At 42.5% G+C, this 19,366-nt stretch overlaps 1 protein-coding gene across 1 annotated transcript in view; it reads right to left on the bottom strand.

Moving 5' to 3' along the window:
* The window catches only part of ADAMTS17 (ADAM metallopeptidase with thrombospondin type 1 motif, 17), a 110,230-nt gene that overhangs the window by 49,930 nt on the left and 40,934 nt on the right, over nt 1–19,366 (bottom strand). Inside the window, exons 6-9 of the mRNA XM_008948008.1 lie at nt 19,187–19,353; nt 17,095–17,222; nt 6,299–6,419; nt 3,760–3,834 (exon numbers count right to left, since the gene is read on the bottom strand). Coding sequence (XP_008946256.1) covers nt 3,760–3,834; nt 6,299–6,419; nt 17,095–17,222; nt 19,187–19,353 — 491 coding nt within the window. The remainder of the gene's footprint in view (nt 1–3,759; nt 3,835–6,298; nt 6,420–17,094; nt 17,223–19,186; nt 19,354–19,366) is intronic.

Raw genomic sequence — 19,366 nt, 5'->3', positions numbered from 1 at the left:
TTCCCTGGTCATTGTGTCTGAATGACGCTTTCCATCTGACCCTTTAGCTCAGTTCCTTTTGCACTTGTTCCTCCTTACTTACTTCTCCCTGACTCAGGATGTCTCAGAAACAGTCAGTCACACTTTGCAGGAAAACCAGGGAGAGGGACAGCAGAGCTGTAAACCATGGCTGTGTACAGAAGCCAGAGCAGTGGCTCCTCCTTCTGCTATTACAGTGGGATTCCCTGGGAAAAATCCTTACTTCCAGGGTCCATTTTTTTAAGGCCATCCTGAGATCTGTTATGAAATCAAAGCAAACAGATGTTGAATTATATTCTAGACATTGCCAGGAGTTGTTTTTTCATCAGCTGAGATACCAAACTGGAGTCAAATCAGAGTGTTTCAGAAATCAAACATCCTCCCTGCACCCCATGCAGCCGCGTGGGTACCCAGCCCACGGCGGGCACCGGCCCTGGGCACACAGCAGGGCTGGGGTTCATGACAGCTCCTGTGACACCCCTCAACACCCCTGTTAGGAGCCCAGTTTGGAACATGCCCAAGTTTCAGGTCATTTAACGTACCTACCAGGGGACTATTTACTTAAGTCAGATACAAATGCCCAGAGCTAAATCGGGCAGAAGCTGGACACAAAGTTACACCGAATTTAGTGGAAAGCCAGTCACTCATTTCAGTGAACTTTGGATCCGTTCCCTGCTGCAGAGGTGAGCGAGCTGGGGAGCTGTGCTTGAGGTTCAGCAAGTGCCATAAATACACTCTCATTTCATCACTGTGCCATGAGAGAAGCACCACGTGGAAAAGTTGACTTTTATGTTACTTTTTACAATAGTAAATAGTGGAGTGTAAGCTATTAATAGCGTATTAGTTCTGGAGACTGTTTAGTTTGGTCTCATACCAGATTTTTCTCCTCATGTAATTTCTAATCCTGATTGATGGCTTTGGGGGGTTGCATTCACAGCTCCTGAATAAGAGGAAACATGCTGTGCTAACTCACTGAGATCATGCGGCACAAACCCCACTGCTGACCTTCCCTCTCCTCTTAGTGAACTGTGAACCACTTTGCAGTCGTATGGATACAACCTGTCCTTTCAGACACCAAGCCAAATTCTTGGGCATGTCCCACTGGGAGCATCTTGACACCCTCGTTCATTATTTCCAGGAATATTGTGTGAGTTAGTGGTCAAATCGAAATGCAAACATACTACATAACATTCATGCAAATTTGCCACAGGTACAAATTCAGATTGCTACCACCACTCCAGTCTGGTCCTTAGAGCTAATGGGAGGCTTCTGGTCACAGAATACTCCTGATCTTTGAGATAACTGCACCAGAAAACACCTCCAGTGTTTTCCAGGCACATTTTATTAAGCAAACTGTAACTGCAGATTGCCAGAAAGATTATCAAGTGTCAGCTAGTAAGACCAAAAAAAGTCTCAGAGTTGGCCCTGAGTCAAGGACTCTCAAAGATCTGTTGGGTCTTAGGATAATTGTCTGCAACGCAGGGGTTTGCAAGGTTGGACTTAAAGTTCTGCTTTAAATGAGGAACCGGTTAAAGGCTGATGATATTTGGCAACTATCAGGCAGTATTTCTAGTAATTTCACCCATAAATCAGCCTGTTAGGATGAAGCTTTGAAAGTACAACAGGAGAACTTCATTATTTGATAATTTATAGTGCTGTATGTAGTACACTCCACCTTGGGAACAGTTACTTTGGCACGCACCAATCTTTCTGGATAATCTGCATTACATCAGTGTCTCAGGAATGTAAGACTGTGATTGAAGCAAATCCTAGATACAAATTATATGGTGTAACTCCTATTAGGAGAGACACCAGAACAAAGAGGTGGCTTTGTCATCAAGGAGATTAATATGTGAACAGTGGCTACTGTATCTTCATTTAAATTCTGGAGAGATTTGCAAGAGGAAAGCTGCTCACACAGGAAAACCCGTTGTTAGCCGTTGTTATTATTCCCAGAAAGAACAGAAAGTTTAGTGTGAACTTCAGAACGTCACTGATCTACTGCAGAACTTTTCTCTTGGTTCACATTGCAATGACAGATGGACTCCAAGGGAAAGGAAAAATGATCCCATGGCTGAAAGTACTGATCCCTGGGCACTGTGCCTTCATATCTTACCCCTGTACATACATGAAAATTAGGTATGAGAAAGTCAACAGTGCTCATCCCATTATTGAACTTCCCAAAAGTGCTTTGAATGAAGATCTCAGGGTAGAAGCCAAGGCAAACAGCCTGCTCTGCCCTGCCTGGTCATGGCCAGCTCAGCTTCTGTAATGTTTTAGGGTAAGTACCAGCTGAGCATCTCAGTTTCCATGACCCTTCCCACCTTGCACCTTTTGCTAGTGCTAATTGTTGCAGGGAGTGGAATCCAGTGATAACTATCCACCCGTATTCTGAACAGTTCTGATGATTCTCACCTGCTATTAGTTTGAGAGTAATTTCTCCTTCAGCAACTGTCCACTTCCAGCCATGGGATAGCTCATTTGGAAGAAAATTATTTCACTGGAGAGCCGTGGATAGATTTCAAACCCTCCTACTATTGCTGTGAAGTTGGTTGCTAGGATTTGTAACTTGCAGGTTCTGCTTAAACCCCTTTAAGACATCCCTGAGTTATCCCTAGGGCTCTGCTTTCTCATCATTTAATTATACACTCTACTGACAAAAAAAGTGTTTCTTGTGTTGGCTAAAGATGCTCCTTATGCTCCTTACCAGCACTACAGCACTACTGTTCAACTGTCCCTTCTTTTTTTTTTTTTTTTTAATAGGTGTTGGACAAGTAGTGTACACAATAAAAAACCTGCTTTTTCACCTTCTTAATATGATAAATTGCTAGTGAAGAGACACTCTTCATTTCCCAAAATTATAGTTACAACAACTGGCATATCTCACCTTATTATGTTCTGCCATTAAAAAAATCCAAATATCTATGGTCCTTCTTTTGGATCACAAGCAAAGGGCAGCAATGAAAATCTTGATATAGCTGAGAAAAACCAAGAGAGTCAGATGCAGGTCTCATTCTCAGTGCAGGTCTCTGAGCATTACAGGCACAGCCTTGGAGTCTGGGCAGAAGAAGTCAGTGATAAATCAGCTACCCAACAGACAGGAGCCAAATATTTCTAGGTCTCCTGTATAGTGGCAGGGAGACAGAGATGAACTTCAGAACATGTCTGTGTTGGCTTTTGAATAGTTATTTGCAGAAATAGGTACAGGGCATGGTACCAGTCAAAAGGGAATTTCAGTCTAAACAGTGCATTCAGCTGGGCTGCTGAAGGCAGCCAGCTGCACACAAGTGTATGTGATGCTCAGCATCACAAATAAAGGCCTTTGACCTTCTCCCCAAAACAGAAACAGGATCCATTTCCAGCTGGATCACAGGTGGCAAGATCTGAACTTCCAGACCTCCTAAGAGGCACTTTGAATGTGCCACCATAATGCCCCACCAGGGTGGCTGAACCTCATCTGTGACATTAAGGTTGGGAATAAAAAAGAAGAAATAAGGCCAGTCCTTCTTGCTTGGCTAATGAAAATTTGGCTTTCTTTCATACAGGTAGGTTCTCTAAAAGGAAACAATCTGAACTTAGTATCTTTGACAACCCAAGGTAAATAGTAAAAGGACTTGAAGTTTATCCATGGCTTTTGACACCAATCTCCCCATTTAATGCAACGAAAAGAAGACAAAGAACCAACACCAAAGGATGTCACCAACACCCACTGACACTGCACACAGCATTCAAGTATCTTACACGAGAAACACTTGGGAACAGCCTTTGCCTTTGCCATCACACATGTGGAAACCTTCTTACAATGACTATTGGTTACTGAGAAACAGAAAGGAGTTGGCATGGATTTAGATCAGTTAATAGGGCTTGACAACATAATTTGCAATCACAGGACACATAGGGACCAATCTTGCAGTCAACGGAGTCCCACGTGCAGAGCAGCTGAGGATCTGGCCCAGAGGTTGCAGCTGCAATTCCCCAAACAGATATCACTCCAAAACAACCAATGTCCTGATGTTTGAAGTCTATTCTCTTCTGGAATAATAAATCAGCGTGCTTGACTCAGTGTGTTGGCCTTGATTTGGATTGCAGCAAATTTGTGGGGATTTGCCATTGATCTGTGCAATCCATTACAAAACTGAATCTGTTACTGTGGTCAAATTGTGTATTCTCCTTTTTTGTATGTATTTGCTTAAATATTAATTTAAAGAAAAAATGCCAGGTTTTTTTCTTGAGTAGCCTCATGTTCACTTGCGATACTTCAGACCCAACCCTGAAGCTTTGCCTACTGCATGAGATTCAGCAAGATAACCCAAGGATCTGATTCTGCAGAACAGCAGCATATGAATTGAAGGGACTAATTCACAATGCATAAAATGTTTGCAGAACTGGGGTTGGGAATCATAAGTGAAACACATATATCTGTTTTCAGCCTCTAACGTAAAAGAAATCCAAAAGCAGGAAGACATGAACAGTGAACAAGTAGAAGACTAAATATTCTTTCCATTTTAGTAGGCTAGGATGCTCATTAAAAGAGCAAAATTTTTCAAAATGAAAAGCAAAGGTGATTTTTAACCTAAAAGATGGTTGGGCATATTGTGGATGTCACTTTTTAAAATTATTCCCTCATAAAATATAAGTCCCTTAAAAATTAATATATCAAAACATCTCATAAATGTTTATGAGATTATAAGTGTAAAAACAATTATCTCATAGATGATGTGAGATGGGTAAAGGTGGAAACACTGCATTGACAAAAACATTTTGACAGGTTTGCCTTTCTGAGGTGAACGGCAAAGAGCAGGAATCAATAAATGCTTGGACACTATGATTTTGTCAGCCATCTTCTCTTATTAGGTCACAGGGTGCTGGGGGTGAAAGCCTCCTGTAGTGTCCTGGCAGCCAGACAACCAGTTAAGGCTGAAACTTTTCTGTTCCTACAGCCTTGTAAAGTTACCACCCTCCAGCAGACTGTCTAGTTGGAAACGGGTGCAACTCCCTGGCAGTGACCCAGAAACTTCTTATTTATCTGCACAAGATGTTTTGTAGTCTCATTGGAAAAGATAAAAATAGTTGCTCTTCAGGAGCCATTAAGAAGTTTGTGACCAGACATAAAATCTGCTACAGAAATGGAAAATAGTTTTTTTTTCCATGGAAATGAGAAACTTTTCCCACCATGTGCATCAAATGCAAATGCCTGGGCACAAGTAGGTGGAAAATGACTGGGACAGAAGATTCAAAGGCAACAATGCAGGAAATCATCCAACAGGTTGGCCTAGCAATGCAACAGCACAAATGCACTCCAGAAAGATGTGGTGCAGGTGGGAAACCCTGCCCACACCTCGGAGGAGGTGAGCTCCACGGGTAAGGAGGAGGAGGGTGCAGAGGAAGAGCTCAATGAACAAAATCAGAGCCTCAGACTTCAGTCCTGAGACTTTGATTAAAGGAAGTTGTTAAGCACTTGAGCTGCTTTAGTCACTAAATAGAATTAAAGTATATGCTTCAAGGGAGCCTTTATGTGCTTTGCTGACGTCGGTCCCAGAGTAGCACGTGCTGAACGTATGTCTCCAGACAGAAATGGCAATTCTGTACTCACTCAATGTGAAATCATTTTTGTTCTGGACAATTCCTTTCTCCTGGAGCAGCTTGCAAGCCCTGAATCTGGCTTTGCCTCCCTTTGCCTGATTAGGGTGTGTGATAACAGGTTTCTCAGCAGCACAGTACAGAAACTCTGGAACAAAGACTAATTCACAAACACCAGACACCAAAGTGTACCTACATTAATGTTTAACAAGAGAGGGGAAACTCTGAGAGGAAACTCTTGTATCCTATAGTAGATCCTGTTGCTGGCAGGGAATCAGGAAAAATATTCAGAGGGGAGTGCTCCTTCATTTAGCTGAGATATGCTGATTATAACATGAATCATCTGTAACATGCAACATGCATCATTCTGAGCTCTCAGAGACGGTGCTGAAATAAGAATTCCCTCCCACTGCAAAAAATACTGTGATTTTCACTCTTAAAATCAACAGCACCAACAGCATTCAAAATGAAAAATAACTTCATTCTCAACTTCAGAGGCAATGGCTGGTATCTGCTACTGAATAAGATGCAGACAGAATATCACATTTGTGTTGAGCTGGGGTTTGATTTGTGTTTCTTATGCGTTTCCTAGAGTAGATAAGCCCAATGCTATCCAAGAAGAAAAGCCATTATTCTTCAACTCTACTCAAGCAGGAAAGAGAACCTCCACTCCACTGAAATGCTGCTGAGGGTTACTCACCCATCCCCTTGGTGTGGTTGAAGTCGCCTTTCACCACTTTACAGGTTTTGCCATCACCACTGCAGACTCCACAGCGATCCTCTTTGGCAGCTGAGCCAATGATTCCATCGCAGCCAATTTTCTAATGACAACAACCAGAAGTCCCCATTATTTTGTTTGCAAGGTTAAAGTATCTCTAAACGTTGAGGTCGAGACTAAGATAGACATCTGACTGAAAACCTGAATGGGAAGAGAACACTGTCAATCAGGGGAGCACTCATTTGGAATGGTGTTCAGCTGGTTATTCAACAGCTCCCTTCCTCTAACATGAAGAGCATGAACTTTGATTCAGAAGATTTAGCTGAAGAGTGTTTCACAAGCACTAGTTATTCCAGGTAGCATCATAGATATCATACTAACCCACTCTAAATTCCTTCAAAGACAACAGATTAAAACCACGTTTCATGTTTGTATAGCAATTTCCATCTGAGGAGCACAAAGACAACCCAGAGAAATGCACCACTCCTGTGCTACTTGTTTAGACAAGAGAAAAATGTGATTTCCTTAAATGAAAATTAACCCAAATAACTAGAATCCTGGTCATAGCCCTTCAGCAGACAAAATTCATAGTGCTGCTATGAGTTGCAGTGTGCTGCTCACTGAATGAGCTCTGCTTCGGGTCGGGATCTTAACAGGGAGTGTAGCATTCAGTTCTGGTTACACTTTTGCAATACCTGAAAAAAGACCTTATTAATCAGACAGCTCAAGAGACCTGCAATGCAAAAGTAGTTCAATAGAAGCAGGCCAGGTTCAGATTTGGACAATCTGCACTAAAAGGTCGCTTACACAATTATGAGATTTCCCATATACTTGCACTGTATTAATCTCAGACATTCAGTTGTGGAAAAAACTCACAAACACAAACAACAACAACAAAAATCTAACAGTTCTACCTAAAGCTTAATTTTAAATGGTATTTTCATAATTTTCTCTAACAACCTAAACTTTTTCCAATAAAAATCTGCAGCCTTGCTTCCACAGAGAGGTATTACTAGAATAGTCACAGTCTTCTCCCTGTAGCTATAGAGACTCTCGTGGTAATCCTCCTGATTCACAAACCACGTGCAGGTTATGATGGGAACACTGCACACTTGTAGATCTTGAGGCTGATAAGGCTTATTGTCATTAGTCTATGTAAATTGTTTTCTGTCCATGTAAGACCCTCACAGTAATCAGCAATTCCCTCTTCAAACTTCAATTTCTGATGAAATAAGAGTTGTCGTTATGTGAATTATTAGTTGAGATTCTACTATTAAAAAATAAGTTAAAGATTTATTCTCTGTAGATAAACAGTTTCTTGGCAAATCAGTTCGTGGGACTGTCGCTAATAATACTTATTTGAATCAGGCTGTTGGGTCTCTCCATTCCTTGCCTCCTTCTAACAGAGCCAGAGGAAACTTGGAGAGATATCTTAGGGAACAATCAAAACAGCAAACAATTTTGAAAAATGGGGTAAGCAGGGAAATATTAAGAGCACTTGGGCTGTTTATCTGAGACTGTCTGCGTGTAAGCAATGTAATTTGGACCTGAACTCAAACGTTTCCCTCATTTCAGAAGACACTGGCCACTGCCTAGGTCCAGATGTACTGCAGGGATCAAAGACTGCCAGCGTTCCGACGTGTTCTGGTGGAGTGTTTGTCTGGGTAAATCATTAGAGACAGACACATGCTGAGGCAGGATGATCCTCCTAAACACATACAAGGAAAATGCTGCTCATTAACTAGAAGGGCATGTAAGCTGGTGGACAAGAACGACAGGAAAAAACCTGTATAAATTGGAGTCAAAGGTAGGATGAAACCCATGGAGTTCCTCCAGTTGCAGTTCTCAAGTCTAAACTTCACAATCATGTCCAACAAATCATTTTGGGATATTGAATATGATTCTGCCCCCAAAACAGAAGGATGTCCCAGTAGTTCTCCTTCCAGGAAAATAAATATGATTTATTAATGGGGTTGCTGAAAGGCAGCTGGAAATACATGCCTGCCTGCCACCCTGCTGAGATACTGGAAAGGCTGCATTCAATTTAAGGCTCTAGTGCTATCTTTTATTGTACTGCATTGTTTTTAGCACTATGTGAGCACACAAATGAATAAAGGGAATATAATGAGTGTTGAACCACACTTATTCCCAGTGCTACACGAGGAGTCTGTAGGACTATAATGGAGGCAGGCAAAGAATGGGGAGTTAGCAATCACATGCTTTGCCTTTATGCTGTCCTTTCCCAGCTAATGGAAACCAGTGCAAGCCACCAAAGCCTCTGAAAGAACAAGTCCCCCCTCTGCTGACACTGGGGTTTGAGACAAGCCACGTTGTCCCACATTTCCCAGGGAACTGACACACTTTGACTAGAGACACTCTCTCTGAAGGCACCACAAGAGCACCCACTGCATCCACAAAGAAGATACTTTCCCAAACCTTCGCTGTTTACCTCTCATCCTAACTCTCTGTGAGTGGAGGAACTAGGAATGGGCCTTGCAGCCTTCCCTTCATCCCTCCCATCCACAGGGCAGACTTTCCCTTCAATCCATGGCTTGAGAATTAAAGCCCTCATCATATTTGGGCCAGGAAAATGGCTTCCTACAAAGCAAAATCTTGAAAAGAGTAAAAATGCTTGCTTTCTTGGCTTCAAGATGAAAATTGGTGTGTTCTTACTACTTTATGGGGGAAAAATACCTTGGAAGCACTTTACTCTTGTCTATATAAGCATAAGAGCCCATTTCTCCCTTCCCAAGCTTTCCAATCATTTCCAAAGTAAAAGTGTATTTAATAACAGCACATAATTTTTATTGAGATTTAACAGTGGGATTCCAAAATCTGCAAAGTCATTTAGAAACACATTACAGAGACCACCTTGGTCACTCAGACTCTTTGAGAGCTCCCCACATTGAAAATGCTGCCACTCTTAAGTGCAAAGGGGAAGAGACAGGATTGGGAGGATGATGAAGCAAAACACAGTGAGCATCACCCTTCCTGAGAGGAAAGTAACCACCAGCAGCCCTTGGACTGTGATTTCAGAGGTATGTCCAACTTTCTCCAAGGTGATAAAGACCCTGAGATTCCAGCACTGGGGGCCACAGGCTCATGTCTAAGTCCTACCACACTGGGGGGAAGATCTACTGAGTCTGTACATCATCAGCTTCTCACTGACACCATGATGTCTGCTCCATGTATTATACTGTCAAGCACTAAAATAGAGCTGTCCTCAGCCTGTAGAAAGCTTTCAAAAAAGCAGGGGCTTAATTAACTGTTTGCAAAGGGAAAATCCCAACTTTCACTGCTCAAAAGTCAAGTTGTCATAGTGCAGAAACAATCTCTTAAAACCCAAGTAGTTCATGGGTTTTATTTGATCTGTACAATCTCTAACTTGCTTTCTGCTGCTTCCTGTCCAGCCCTGCATACCAAGCAAGGAAGGGTGATTGTTTTTTAATTAGGAAGTAGAAAGGGAAAGGGTTATATTCTGAAGAAAGAAAGACCTTGTAAATAACATCCTATGTGTTTTCTGACCCAAGAGTTATCCTGCAGGTGAGCAGGCTGTGTCCATGGATTGGTACCTCCAGCAATAGCTGGATATTTTCAGTTCCATCAGTCCTGAAGGGACTGGTGAGAGAGGAAGCAGTTTTGTATTCCTACCAGGATGATCCATTACAGAGTGAGTAGGACACTTGGAACTCATCTATGTTCAGAAGGAAGAATAAAAAGCAAAAAGCCAGCCTGGTGTAACCACCATCTCCTTAGTTGTTTGTGGGAGCATTTGCCACTGTCAGTCCTGTTTTTGGACTCTTGGAGCTTCCCCCTACCATCCAACATGGATTGAGACAGTGATGTTCATAACTCTGGTTGACACCACCCGGGTGTTCCACCTCCTGCCTGTACTAGCTGTTGAAAGCCTGCAGTGCTGCAGGACTGCTATTAACAGCATCCATTGGACAAAGAGGAAGTGGATTTTAACCAAAACCAGTCCTTTTGCCCATATTAGAACATGGCAGTGCTGGCAAGAAACTTAAAGACAGTCTTTTGGTGCTTCAGGTCCTCAGCATGGGCAGTCACAAACATATCCACAGGTTTCCTAATCATCTTCAACCCAGGCAGTCTCCTACACCGTGTTTTGGAACTATCCTCTGACCTTTAAATTGGCAAGTAACTGCACGTTTCCTGAGCCAAAGGCCTGAAATTCATTCTGTGTGAGCTGATATCTCAGTCTACCCTTCCTTCTCTCCCTCCCTCTTCTTCTCATTTTTATAATTAAACATCTGAAAACACTGCTTGTTGGGTGGTATTTCCAGCTTCAGTCATTGCTGGCTCCAGCATAGGAAAACTCCTCTTCTCTTCTGAATACACATCATTTGGATCCTTCTCTGTGAACTATTTTCTGTATTGCTGGGATATTTTTTAATTATATTTTTATTTGTATTTTCAATGTCTGTGCAAAAGCTCAATTGATACAGCCTGTGTGAGTATGTTTTGCTACACAAACACAATTATTTTTGTTATATACACACCCACCCTATGTAAGAAATGACATTGCAGGCTCACAAAACTGTAATGCTTCCCATATGCTGAACTAACTAGCTGTCTCAATGGATCAAATATAAACATTGATGCAAGATGTGCCATTTTACAAATTAATCATGTACAGAGCACGCTGGTTATGACAGCTTCATCTACACTGCCAATTTTTTGTCCATAATATCCAGTGTCCACTGATACCTCCAGGGATGGACTACATGAAACAGGAATGTACATATGTGAGCAACTGACATTCAGGCTTGAGGGTTAGAGAATTTGTACTTCTTTGTTTTAAACACGACTGCCCCTGTGGAGGATTATGGGTCATCTGTCAGGATTTGTACAGGAGGGTGAGCCTAGATCAGTTCATCTGTAAGTTACTTCTGTTCCACAACAAAACTTGTGTGATGGATTGGAGACCATGTAGAAGTGAGTTCAGCAAATATCCTTCTGTCATTTCCTGAGCCCTCAGATTTTATCTGAATCAGAGCAGCTCTGCTGGAACAGGAGATATGAATTGCCTGTTTTAAATTAGCATGATCATATTTGCATTAGATACACAATTACACCTGCCCAGTGACTTTGTGTGTAGAGCCCTTAACAGTCCAGGGGGGTGCTAGATACGATTACTCTTGATAATCACTTTTCCACCTATAGAAAGGTTATGGAGGTTATGTGTCAAACCCCCTGTGTTCTGGCAGCAGAGCAGCAAACACAAAGAACAGAAAGCCTCTTCCCACCCCAAGAACTCCTCTGCTTCTGTTCTTTGGTGGCTTTGTGTAACTACCCCTTTCTGAGCCTTCCAAACCAACTTCATCCGAACTGACACCTCTGACCTGATCTCACCCTGCCTCTGCCCTGCTTTGTACAAATGCCAACAGGCTGCAGACCCCAGAGGGGTTTATAGCCAGTGCTTATTCTTTAAAAGACACATCTACCATGTCAGTTCTGGATTTGAAAAGATTTATTTATCAGTATATGATATATCTGTAGCTTCCTTTCTGCTTGATCCTTGGCTGCTCAAGCCACAAGCAAAATCTAAAGCCTCCAAAGTAGATAACACAATGATTTGTCTATTATATGCTCCCCATGAATTAACACAGAATAAAACCAGGGGGAAACAGCATGATGGGCTTTTCAGTAAACCACTGTAAAGCACACTAAAAATGTAATAAGGTATCAACAAAATGTTGGGTTTTGTCACTGTACCTTACTCAGGAAAAGCCTCGATACTCTTTTCGGGCCTCAGATTACATTGCCACAGACCCAGAAATGGAAAAAAAAAAGGCATTTATGCAACAGGTTTGCATAAATTCAAGCAATCCTTCTGGATTTTGTGCAGATACACTAAATGATTTATCAAAGTACAGTGCTAAGCCAAGTTGTTGTATGGAGATAAGCTACCCAGTCTGGAACATCTCGTACCACAGCCTGTAATGCAGGAATATGAATAATACATGGAAAATACTCAAGTGGGGAGGCAAAGCCAGAAGTGCATCAGTCAAAGGCAGAAAGTGGGTACTGAGTATGTAGAAAACTGCCAGCAACAGGTCCAGCAGACAACAGAAATTCAACCTCTGCCACTCATGGCCCTCTTTTGGCACTCTGCCTACCCAATTTGCAAAAGCTATTTTTGAAAATGCAGCCATTTTTCAACTTGTGCTCCCCCTTCACCCTGTATGACAATTGCTTTTGGAAGACAGTTGTTTTGTAATGTTTTTGTTGTGCCAGGACAGTCTGAAGGGTGGATTGTCATCACTGAATGTACTGTGGATTCACCAGCAAGTTAAAAATAGATGTGAAACAAAACATTTATGAGAAAACTGTAGAGCCAAAACATCTTCACCTCTGAAATTGTTAAATCACGGCAAAGGCTGCCCTTGATCTCCAGCTTGGTTCCACTGTACAGGAGGTCTCTCTTTTCAAAGAGACCTTAGAGTACATCCTGAAGTACAATCTGTATTCCCCACTGGAAAGCTCTCATGCTATCATGAGTCTCAGGCTAATCCTCCTTTGATAAAAGCCAGCACAAAGCCATGAGCATCACACCAGCCAGCTGAGCAGCTTGTCTCCTCCCCACACCACTGCTGTGTGCCATCTGACACCTTTCTGAGCTCTGCTTCTGCCAGCAGGTTTCTATGAACATCAGCAGCAGAGAATGAGGAGCCACAAGAGGTTAGGGAGCCCACGCTTCCTTGAATGTTGACTCCTGAAACATGCACCAGTCTTGAGGAAGAACAAAACCCTCAGGGAATGCTCTCTCTGAAAGCCACTTGTCACTTGAAGAGAAATATGAGAAGATAAAAGCAGGCTGAGCTGCAGGTTGCACTTCTCTACCCCATCTTCACCACGACTGCAACATCCATGCTAGGGAAAGCAAACTGTTGAAGCAGTAAAGAGAGAGAGGCTGCAAAGCCTAGATGAGCACTCCTCCTCCTCCTCAGATGCATCAGGCTGATCTTGTTCTCCAGGCTGCTACAGATTTTCTATCTCTGAAAAATCTGAGGAGAAAAGAAATTCTCCTTGCTAGAAGACTATGTGCACTTCAAGAAGAAAAGGTCAGATCTCTACACACATTGAAGAAGGCATCTGGTGTGCTCAGAAGATGGTAAGGGTGAGTGCATTTGCTGTTACTCTACAGTATTTCTTCTAAAGGCAGAACTTTTTAATGCTCCCTTCAATTTTTTGAGACCAACTTCTGAACCTCTTGCAGATTTTTTTATTTTTTACTCATTCTGGTAGAATTCATCACTGTCAAGATCATCACTATCTACTATCATTTACCTACTATCACCACCTACTCCATCACTATCAAGAAAGAAATATTCAGCCTCCAAAACAACTCTAATAAACCAGGACAGAACAAAATTGAACAAAGACCTTATGATTTGTCTCAAAGACAAGGAGTAAGATTATTAAACGACTAGATGACTTAGAAACCTCTATGCTAAATTTAGGGCTGACTTGGCTCCCTGGTGCTTCTATGCATGACCAAAGTATTAGCCCGGTTTATTTCCTCCAGCTGCCTCCAGGTGTAAGTGTCAAAGGCAGGGATGCTGCTGCCCACGAGGATTTTACTTCAGGGACAGTGAGGCTGACACCAAAAGGCTTCATTCACATTGTTTAGTTTGGAGCTCAGCTCATGGCTTTAAAATGAAACTGTAATAAGTTCACAAAGTACAACTGAAGGAAAACTCTCCTCCTTTAGTGCTCAAATGCAGTTACAGTATTTTGAGGCTTCAAAGAATCTGTTCCTGGTTCCCTTCTCAAAACACCTCTCTCCTTGCAAGAACAGGGTTTTTTCTTTGCCATGTTCATCTGCTTTCATTCATCATGCAACAAGGATGCATGAGTGTCATTTAGGAGCATCTACTGCTGAAGGGAAAAAAGCTATTACATTTCCTGGACTAGATGTTCACAGGCAACAGTTACTGCTAATTTGTCTGCTACACAGGCAATGTGTCATTCCTGCCTTTGAGAGCCTTTAACTAGAAGGATTATATAGGAAAATAAATAACAGTAGCACTACCCTCTGATTTCAGCACTTATTCTCTTCTGCAGGCCCCCTGCAATGCTTGTTGCCAGGCTTTGTCTACACCGGGTAAAGAAATAAGGAGAAGAGTAATTAAATAAGTATGCTGATTAAATTGGTTGAAGAGGCAGCTAGTTAGACAAGTATCTGTGGCAAACGGGGTACACAGTCACATATGGCAATCCTCAGCACTAAACAGCATATAAGGCAGAAGACTATTATAAATGAGTTCACAAGGCTTTCAAATCTGCTCGGCTTGAGTTGATCATTTTGCATTTTCTCTCAGCCAGATGCAAATGGACTGAATGTTCTGCAGCTGTCATCACCTCTCTGCACAGTTAAAGGCAGTTGCCCCCGACTTAGAGTGCAATTTGATTTTCATGATGTACCTCCAAAGCTCTGTGCTCATAAAGGTTTTCATTTGGAGGGGAGCTGGCTACTGCTCCTCACTGGAAGAAGAAAAAGTACGTTGCCATAATGTCTGATTTACCATTCGTGGCTGATGTGAAGGTTTGGAGCAGTAAGGCTGGCCAGCCCAGTGGAATGGTCAATGGCACACAGCTGGAGGTGCACAGCTGGCCTCACTATAAAAGGTTATTAATGGATTTTTTTATTTTTTTTCAGATACAGCTGAAAACAGGGAAAAATTAAGTAACTTGGGATGCACTGTGAACCTGGCTCTATGCAAAGCACTTTGTATTAAAGAGCATATAAAGAATACAACTCATGCTGGCTCCCCAGCAATTTGCTGTTCAGATTCTTCATCTGAATAAATTAGGAGGACTGAATTAAAAACACCTCTTCAGCAGCATTTGGCAGGAAACAGTGGGAAGTGTCTCCTGCAGCAGTGCAAAATTCAATCCAGACAAAGATTTTTCACTTATCTCGTCACCTTATTATTAGAAAAGTTGCTTTATGCCCCCAAAGCCTCTCATATATCCAGGTGAATACTGTGTTCATCCATCTTCTTGCCTGGAGGCTCAAAGCAATAAACGTTGGTAGCTCTTAATCACTGCTCACAGAAATGAGAAATAGTGCCAAATTCAGTGTGCCTGTGCCCCCAGAGCAAACCAGCATATCTCCAATGAAGTTAGTGGAAGAAATGAGTGAGCCTAGAAGGCTGTTCTGGTGGATGCAACAGGCTGGTTAACACTGGAAAGAAAAACTCCTAGCATAGGACACAAATCTAGATGAGGATAAACTTAGAGGAAGAACTACCAGGAAGAATCCAGGACTGGCAAGACTGCAGTAGCCAACTTGACAGTCTTCCACACCCCTGACGTGTGTGCAGCAAATGTTGAACACGAGCTACATGATTAGGAAGGAGAAAACCCATTAAGTGGCTGCTCTGTCACAGTGTCACAGACAAATGACTTGAATCCAACTGCAACACATTGTGGGAAGCACCCGTTCCAAACGACTTCCTGTGATTTGTGATCTTTAAATAAATAATTTCTTCTCTCCCTTCTCTGGTCCGAACCTTAAATCTCCAGTAAGCAGAGGTCTACACAACTCCATTAAACTTTGAAGGAATCTCAAATACAAGCTCTAAGAGATGGCCTCCCTTAGCATTCAACGTGCTGCATTGGGAGCTGCCTGGCTGTCCAGCAAACCATGCAGAGCTGTATTACAAAGATCTCCCACCCCCATCACATATGGAACCTCTCTTGGTTCCATATGTAATTTGGCTAGAGAGATATAATCATCATTGCAAGGGTTACAGACCATCCCACCTTTGCCCCAGGAAAAGGGCATCAAATCCAAAGGCTCTTAAACAGAGCCCTCTTCATTTCCATTCTTGGCTTGTCTGACCAGAGGCAGAAGGGAACAAGCACCTTCAGGGTTTGGCCAGTCCATCCAAGGACAACCAAGGGCACACTGATTATTTCATTGTGGTACATCAGAATGAACCCTACCGTACATTCTCTCTGGTTTGCTCTTTATGTGACCCAAGCAAGACAATGCAGATGAGAGGCAGAAGAAAACTGCCTTGGGCTGTGCTCTGGGCTGCAGGATCTGCTCCTTTAAACCTCTATTCTCTACTGTATGGAGCTTAAAAAACTGTTTTGTGGGAGGAAGGGAACCTTTTCCTTACTGCAAGGGAAACAAGCCTTTCAAACAGTTTTAATGGGCCCCTACAGTAACTCACCTTAGCATTATATAGTAATACAGTCAACAAAAATCACCCAGGGGAAGCTACTGGCTCATGCAGCTGCAGAAGCCAAGGAGGAACTGGTATCAAAAAGCTTCCTCAGTGTTTCTAGGCAGGAACCAGGTAGACCTGAAGAGCACCATGACACTGGCAATGTAACACTTGTAACAGGCTAGTGACAATTTGTAATCCAGTTTGCAGCATCAGTTTTTTCAGCAATTCCTCTAAGAGCCAAACTGGAGCAGTTAAGCAAGCCAGATTTCCACTCCCATCTGCTCCCCTCACAGAAGTCCCTTCCCACCCAAGCCATTTGATGACTGCACACAAGCAAATGTGATCATTGAACATTCCCAGCTGTTCAGTAATAATCTCATACCTCGGGCATTTATTGTAATTTTCAGACCAAGACACAGGGCTGTGAAACTCTTGCAATGGGTCTTATAAAGTAGAGTTGCCCTCTCAGTGCAGAAACAGCCTCCCAGCCACCCACACTTCTCTCCTAGGGCACACACGGCTGCCCCAGAGTACATGTAACACTAGAAATGAAACAAGAGAAAGTTACTGCACCTGGCACTTGCCATGGACACAGAGGTCGGTCTCGTAAGGCCCACAGGGAGTACCATCCAGGACTCTGTCTGCCACCAGCACGGGGGACTCCTTCCCCAGGGGAGAGCAGAAGAGCTCACATGGCTTATCTGGAAAAAGAAATAGAAAAGAAATTCCCTTTAGGAATAGCACAAAGAGGTTTTGAGGCAACGGTGATGTTCTCTCTGCACCACTGGATTTGGAAGGTCATCTGTTGATGTTCTTATCTTTGATGGAACACGAGCCTGTCGTTTTCCCACTTTAAAATATCAATAATCAAATGGTTGCATTGATGAAATTAGTCTTTTAAGACACAGGAAACCATTTAGTCAGGACAATTCTGTGTATCTGTGAACAGAACATGTTTATTACAGGGAACATCCAGCAGCCTGGTATGAATGACCAAGTCACTGTGTGAACACCTAAGACAAAATTCAGCCAGTGATTTAAGAGTGGGTACTCCAGCACATTTCTACTCTTGAGGGACTGACCTCTTGCATCAGTTTGCCAGTACAAACAGGTATATGCATAAATTTAAAGCATTTTTACATACCTATTACCTACTATTTCCTTAAACCAATATTTGCAGTCCTACAAACATTTCTGTCAACAAACTATGCTGCCAGAATACCTAGAGAAAAAAAAACCAAATTAATTTGAAATATATCAGTAGAGAAAAGCTGCATTTTCCATGCATGTCAATGGCAAGTGCTATATTATAGATTTAGACCTCACTTTGGAAAGGCCAGTATTGAGCATAGCTAGAGAAGGAGTTAAGTAAAAAAGCTTTTTCAAAGATTTGTATTATTAACTGGCAGCATACAGCAGATGTCAGGGTTTGCTGACTGCAATTGCCATATGTTTAAGTAACAGATATTTAGGCAATGTAATGTTTTTCCTTTGGAACTGACTCTGCTACGCACGGACTTCATCCAAGGAAGAACCTATAGATGTTCAAATGGAAACATGTTTTGTTCTGCATAGACCTCCACTCATCAGACATAAGAGGGAAGGTTTGCCAATACATGAAGCTAAGTGGTGTGGGCCTTTGCTAAGTTTCCAACTCAATCAAAAACCTGTGATCAGCTCTCACCTCACTAATACATGTAAGTAGAGTTCTCTCCTATTTACAGGACCCTCAGCAAGCCATAGTTCCTGACTGGAAATGGAGAAAGGAGTAAAACAGCCCACCTCTGGAAAAAAATGGAAACTTTCTGTGACAGAAGTAAGCCTGGGAAGTAGGTCTGCATTATGCATTAACCCAGCAAAAACATTTGGGAAGTGGGGTGAAAGGGAACAACAAGCAAAACCAGCCCATCTTCTGGGGCATCTGAAGGAACTGTGCTCTTGGGGGGTCTGCTATGGGAACCCAAGTGTTCTCTGTACGTTTGCCCTGATGCCACACCTAATTTGTCAGTGCTAGGACAGGAAAGGGCATATCTGATGTCTGGTCTTCTGGTATCAGTTCCAACACCACCCTCCTCTGTTCAAGCCTGTCTTTAAGATGCCCAAATGAAACTAGCCTTGTCTGCTTTTCAGCAGTGTAAGATGTTTGTTCCTGCAGAAAGGACATTATTATGATCCTTTCTCATATCCCCTCAACATCTGGTTGAATAGTAGGTGAACAGCAAGACCCAGCAGAGAAAATATTAAAGGAATATAAGTAGGATAGGCAATCATGGTGAAATGCCCAGAATTGACACATATAAACATGTCCCAGGGAACTCTCCTTTTTTTCAGTTCCAAATTAATTTGAATTTTCTACTGTTTAAGCTCTCATTCCCAAATACCTGCCCGTCCAGACTGGGAATGAAGTTAAGGCACTTCTCCTGTGGCATTACAAAGAGATGAGTAAAGAACTGACAGCTCTCTATCTTCTGTTAAAAAAGGCTAAATGAACAGCAGGGCAGCACCAATAACAACTAATTGTAATAAGTCTTTCAGCTGCAGCTAAGGAGAACCTACTTGAACCTTCTCACCAACAAATGGGAGTCTTGCTGATGACACCAAGGTGGGCAGAGAAGCTGCAGTGGAAGAACAGCAAGGGATTACAGAGGAAGATGAAAAAACTTACCATCAACAATGACAGCTGTCAGGAGGCTTTTCTTCTTGTTGGTGTATCTGTCGTGGGCCTGGCACTGTTGGTCCCTGAAGCTGGGCACACCTTTGGGGCAGGGTAAGTTCTCACACACAGTGTGCTCCACGCTGGCTCCCCGGCAGTTCTTCCCACCCGGCCCCGGGCTGGCATGGGGAA

This window comes from Merops nubicus, unplaced genomic scaffold, assembly GCF_000691845.1.
Source record: "Merops nubicus isolate BGI_N331 unplaced genomic scaffold, ASM69184v1 scaffold1779, whole genome shotgun sequence".
Classification (NCBI taxonomy): Eukaryota; Metazoa; Chordata; class Aves; order Coraciiformes; family Meropidae; genus Merops; species Merops nubicus.
This window is presented reverse-complemented; position numbering and strand designations above follow the sequence as displayed.